This window comes from Pezoporus flaviventris, unplaced genomic scaffold (genome assembly GCF_033815535.1).
Source record: "Pezoporus flaviventris isolate CSIRO_AGI_PZ_B2104156 unplaced genomic scaffold, CSIRO_AGI_Pfla_v1 ptg000009l, whole genome shotgun sequence".
In the NCBI taxonomy this organism is placed as follows: Eukaryota; Metazoa; Chordata; class Aves; order Psittaciformes; family Psittacidae; genus Pezoporus; species Pezoporus flaviventris.
In genome coordinates this window covers 3,510,125-3,516,124 of record NW_026892557.1, presented here as the reverse complement: position 1 = coordinate 3,516,124, position 6,000 = coordinate 3,510,125, and the positions used below count along the sequence as shown (strand labels likewise).

The 6,000-nt window shown below is 53.2% G+C and overlaps 1 protein-coding gene across 3 annotated transcripts in view; it reads left to right on the top strand.

Moving 5' to 3' along the window:
* The first annotated feature begins 1,862 nt into the window (after positions 1 to 1,862).
* Positions 1,863 to 6,000, top strand: part of DVL1 (dishevelled segment polarity protein 1) — a 69,877-nt gene continuing 65,739 nt past the window's right edge. For all 3 annotated transcript variants that reach the window (XM_061450247.1, XM_061450246.1, XM_061450248.1), the window contains exon 1: positions 1,863 to 2,371. In XM_061450247.1, coding sequence (XP_061306231.1) covers positions 2,202 to 2,371 — 170 coding nt within the window. In that variant the 5' untranslated portion in view covers positions 1,863 to 2,201. The remainder of the gene's footprint in view (positions 2,372 to 6,000) is intronic.

Here is a 6,000-nt window from a genome sequence, read left to right as displayed (position 1 = left end):
GAAAGTACAGCTTGTACTGGGGTTATCTCACAGTCCTGCCAAAGGAAGCCTTCCCCTTTCTGGCTCAGAGATCCTTGTGTGGGGTAGAATTGATGGATTAATGGCATTCTTTCCGTACCGAGTGCTCGCAGGTGCTTGCAGAACCATAGCAGGACAAAGCTGAGTGCATGGTTTTAGAGAAAACTACAATACTTTATGCCTTACTCTATTAGGACTCCAAAAAGGAAGGAGTGAGAGTGATTAACCATCAGTGGCTACGGTTTGAAGTGTACCAAGCTGGTCATTCCTGACTTAAAGTAGTACCAAATCAGTAGTTACTGATGAAGACTAAGGCCATACCTTTACTCTTCTGTTGATCTTACCCTGCCTGATGATCACAAAAGCATTCAATTCCAGCAGTGAAGTGATGAGTGGTGGCAATGTCAGCAGATGGGCAAATCCCTGGAGTTGGAGAACCCCAGTGAATGCCATAGCTTCTCTGTACCAGGAATGACAGCAGGTAGTGGGTGATGTTTTCATGTCTCAGTATTGTTCATCCTTGTTGAGCTGTGGATTAACAGTGTTACCAGATCCGGTTCTGCATAGGGGAGTTTGGCTCTGGTAGTGGCATCACAGTGTCCTGTGGGAGTGCTGGTGGGATCTGGCCACTGGTAATGATTAAACTTGATAGGGGTAAATAAATGGATAATAATAGGTAGCAATGATGTTAACAGACCTTTTGGCAGCCCCTCCTCATGGCTTTCTTGCTTCATGCTGGTAGAAGAATCATTGCAGTGCCACAGGTAATGCAGCCACTGAGCTGTGGTTTACCCCTTCACAGAAAGCCGCTGAACGTAGAGAGAATGAATGTCCTCTTTCATTGAAAGGGAAAAAGAATGTCATTAGCTTGGGATTTTCCTGGAGAAGGCCTGTTGAATGAACAAAGGATTCCTTGAGACCCGAGTGTGCTGTTCCGAGACCTGCATTTGCTGGTGGGCATTTTGGGGCATTTCTAGAAAGAAAGGGGAACTCTTCCCAAGTACATCACCTGCAGAACATGGTGCTCCAAAGAGTTTGCTCTAGACTATGTGCTCCAAAGCACACCTATCTCACCTGGAATATAGACTCTTGTTGTCTGTGGAATTCAGGGGGTTATAGATATCCAGAACACAGTGATCTGCTCACCAGCAGCCACAACTGCCTGACAGGAGGATGGAGCTAGGAAGGGGCTGCTCTCTGCTCCCAAGGGATGGGACAAGAGGAACCGGCCTCAAGCTGCACCAGGGCAGTTTAGATGGAGCTGAGGAACAATTCCTGCCCCAAAGGGTGCTCAGGCATCGGAACAGGCTGCCCAGGGCAGGGCTGCAGGCACTGTCTTAGATGGGAGAGCTGTCCTAACTGGGTATGTGCATAGTAACGTGCCTCCCTTTCCCTCCTGTCATGTGAATAGGGATGCTGGAGGATACAGAGGAGTTTGTACGATGCTGAGAGGTCTGCACTGAGAAAGCTTTTATGACTTCCTAACGGGAGAAGGTCAGGAGAGAGCTGCAGGGACCAGACGGTGTTTATGTGACCTATTGGGAGTACTGACAGGGATGCTGAGCGGTTTTCTGGGCTGCTCATACAAACAGAGCATCTCGCGTGCTCGGATAGATCACCGCCGCCATCAGAAGCACCCGAGCCCCGCTCACCTGCGAGGTTTGGGTGCGAAACGTGGGTTTTAAGGCAAAACAGGAGGGAGCATTGACTGAGCCCCTTCGGTCCCGCCGCGCCAGCAGGGGGCAGTAAGCGCGGGGGTCCCGCGGGCAGCGCGGTGGCGGTGGCGGGAGGAGGGCGAGCGCCCCCGCCTCCCCCTTCTCTCTTCTCCCCCCCCCCTTCCCCCCCGCCCGCCGCCTCCTCCTCGCCCTCCTCACGGGGACCCGGGTTCGCGGCGCCCCGCGGCCGAGCGGCGCGGGGGGGAGCGGCGGCGGCCGCAGGATGCAGGCGGGGCGGGCGGCAGCGGGCTGCCGTTCCCGGGGCGGGCAGCTAGAGAGCAGTGCAGGGAGCGGAATCCCGGCCGAGGAGCCCGAGCAGCGCGGCGGCAGCAGCAGCGGCGGCGGCGGCGGCGGCGGAGCAGCTCCCTTCCTGTCGGGAGCGGCTCTGGGCCGGAGGCCGTGAGAGGAGCCGAGCGGCGGCGGAGGCCCGGGCCGGCTCCCGACCGCTGCTCCCCTCCTCCTTCTCCCATGGCGGAGACTAAGATCATCTACCACATAGACGAGGAGGAGACGCCGTACCTGGTGAAGCTGCCGGTGCCGCCGGAGAAAGTCACTCTGGCCGATTTCAAGAATGTGCTCAGCAACCGGCCCGTGCACAGCTACAAGTTCTTCTTCAAGTCCATGGACCAGGATTTCGGGTGAGCGGACCCGGGCCCTGCCCCTCCTCTGGCCCCCCTTCCCCGCGCCCCTTCCCGCTGACAGCCCGAGGGGAGGTCTCTCCGCCTCCCTCGGCACCTGCTTCGCTGCCGGCGGCTCGGCTGCAGCGCGGGGCCGGGCTCCGGGCTCCCCGCTCCCCGCCGGGTGCGGCCCTGCACGCTCGGCGCTAGGCCCCGGCCACCGGCACCCGGGCAAGCCGGCAGGGCCGCCGCTAACATGGCGGCCCGGCCCGGCCCGGCCCCTGCCGCCGCCGCCGCCTCACCCCGCGGTCGCACCGGGGGCTGACAGCGCGGCCGGAGCCTCCCCGAGGCCTCTCGGCTTGTGCTGCCCCCCCCGGCCGCTCTTCGACCGCGGCGAGCGGGGGGTGAGCGGCCGAAGCTGGTACGGTGTGGGTGAGGCCCGGAGGGTTTGAGCCGGGAGGGGGGCTCTGGAAGGTCGGGCTGCAGAAGCGCTGGAAGGGGAGCGGAGGGGCCGGTGCGGGCGGCGGGTTGTTCTCTTGGGTGCTGAGCGGAACCACCGCTTCTTGACACCACCACCGAGGTGTTTTGCTGCTGGGGGGGAGCAGGAGGAGACGAGGGCCGGGCTTTCAAACGACCTCTGTGACCCTGTAGGCCACATTCCCGGCTGGAGCTCGGGATATTTGCCATGGATCTCATCCCCGCACACCGATGTGGGTTGTGTGCCACTGGGCTTAGGTACAGCCCTCATAAAGTAGAGCAATACAAATGCGTTTGACAGCTGGCCTGTCACCTCCAAATGTATTAATCCTCTTGCAGCAAAGCATTTTGTACTCACATCCGTCACTGGCCAGGCTGTTTTACATATGTAAGTGCCTTGTCAGTGAAAAAGAGCAGGTTTGTGGGACACTAATGCAGCCCTGACTAACATAACGCTGTGGCTGAGGTGTGGGGTTTATGTTCGGTGAGATAGAGCCCCAACAGCCTTTTACACCTTGTGTAGCCTCTGTCTTACCCCTGAGACTCCAAGCCTTTCATGTTAATTGTGTTCTTATCCGTGGTGGAAAGCAGCTATTGTTTGTTGACATGTCTTTCTGCTGTGGCGAGCTGGTGGTGTTGGCGTGGTGCTGCAGGAGTTGTTCACGGATCGGCTTCTTGTTCTTCTGGGTTGTGCAGACAAGTTTCCTGGGATGCAGCTGCACAAACTGCTTGCAGAATGAGGGCTGGGAAACTGCCTCTCCGTCAGTTCTTCCCCTTCCTCCTCCAGTGGCCGGGACACGGACCCCGCTGTGGTCGTGGCCAGTCAAGCTCTGCAGTTGGTGTGGTGCAGCCTCAATAAAGGGTGTTGGGGTTGTCGTGCCTTCAGTGCCGCTGCTGCAGAGATCTGGTGCTAGGAAACATCAACACGTGGCGCACACTAGGAGCTTCTCTAATGCCTTTGGGCTGTTCCTAAGCTTTGCCCAGGGAACAGGGTAGTCCTATGGTGAATTCTCTTCTAGTCTTGAAACCGGGATGAAAATTGGCTGTTGTTCATGTATTTCCTTGGAAATGGAGATGGGGGAAGGTGCAGGGCTGCAAGTGGGTGATGAGGATTAGGACCTGTGCGTTCTGTATCTCTTATTGAAACTGTAATCTCAAATACAGGTGCTGAATGCATCAGGGTGGTGATGCGCTGTCTTGAGACAGGTAGAACTGCACGTGGTGACTCTTGCAAGTCAATGAGCTGTCAGGCAGCTTATTGTTGCTTTTGTGTGTCAACCACATTTGTGTTCCTCTCTGAATCCTAAATACTGCTGAAAACCAGGGAATTAGCAGAAAACTCACCTGAATCTTGGCTGTCTCAGCAGGTGTTCATAGTAAAGAAGGGTTCCTTTTCATCATCTTATCTTCAAGATAGGTAAGAGGGGATGCCGTTGCCAGTAACCATAACAAAATCGTGTGTCTGATTTCTACTCCTGTGCCTGGAAATGTCCTCCAGAGAAATTCCTTTCTGTGTGTTCTCTAAGTGGTCCTTGAGCGTGAGCAACGGTAATGGTTTGGTTTGAAAGGCAGTGCTGCACAGTTCTGGTCTCCCGTTGCTGCTCTATGGCTGTGTGGAGCTATGACTTGGCATGGTGACCGCTGCTTGGCAGCGTGGTTTGTCGATCCCGCTGTGGAGTGAAAAGTACTTCTTGTGTTAAGAGAGCAAATGTTTTCCTGGAGATGTGGAGCCTCCTTGAGAAGCCAGTGATCGGGAACTGACTTTGCAGTGCTGCACGTGTTGTTGTAATTAAGGCTTCCTTTCCTGGACCCTGGAATAATGTCATTAATAATAGTGTTCAAAAGCAGTGGATGTGTTGATTTGTTTCTAGCTGTGAAAGGTAGAGCTGCGAAGGGTTGGGATGGAGTTGGGTTGAGGATGTGGAGCCACGTCAAGCTGTATTCTGAAATGAAGCAGTTATGTTTTGTGTGCCTGGGGCTGAGCAACCAGCCTGCTTTCAGCTTTGCTTCTCAGAAGGTGCAGGAGAAGAGAGGTGTAGGAGTGGTATATTTCCTTCTGGATTTCTGTTATGGTTTAATTTACTGCTCTGCCTTTCAGTCTTAGTGTTACACTATCCGTAAAGCTGTGGAAAATAGACCCAGTGGGGAAGCTTCGTCTTGATTTTCCTGGTAGCATTGCTTTGACATAAGCCCACTTTTCCCTCTGCCATTTCATTCTCAAGGGTACACTAACACTTGTTGGAATGGACCTGTCTTGATTCTGCAAGCCCATGTTTCCTACTGAACTCCACGTGGAGATATGATGATGTTTTTAAGATGCAGGATGTCCAACTGGGTTCTGACTTGAAAGCTTAACCCTTGGAAGTGCTTTGTAGCTTCTGTTCTTTTCTAGTCAGTGGGAAATTAAGCAGGGACATTATAGGATCAGACCCACTGATGTGACAGCATCCACCAGCAATGACACTGAGGAGAGGTGACATTTGTGATATGTGTTTTCTAGACAAGGAGCTGTGTCATCAGTTGTTCAGTTGCTTGCAGCAACTCATTCCTTCCTCTCAGGGGAAGAGCTCAGGGGTCACTTCCCATCACTGGAACTGTTGATTCTGGGGTTGCAGCCACACACAGCCCTGCAGTAATGCATAATACAGTAATGCATAATGCAGTTCTGCTGGTTCTTTGATGGCAAAATGACACTAGAAATAAAGCTATAGTTTGGGCTCTCAGACTGGAACATAAATACATAAACTGTTGGATCCAAATGATACAAAATGAATCTGTGTGAGGTTATTAATCCTCTATAAGAGGAATTTCTGACTGTCTGCTCTTAAACATTTGTTATTTGCAGAGCTTTTCATGTAAAACACTATCACAAACTTCCAAAAATGCCAAAGTATCAATGTATATGATCTGTTCAGTTGATGTATCACCAGGGAAGGAACTGCTGATGGTGTCTTTCAGTACCGTGGGATGGGAAGAGCAAGTCAATCTTAGGCTCTGCAGTCTTTATCCATCAACCACCACAGTCTGTTCTGCCATCCTCCTGGGTGAGGTTCAAGTCCTCATTCTTTCCATTGTGTGAACTAATACTCTTTTGATTATACTTCTTTAGGGAGTACTTTGAGGAGTGGCTTTTTAGGCATTCCTTTGGTATCAGCAAAAGAACTTCCTTTTAA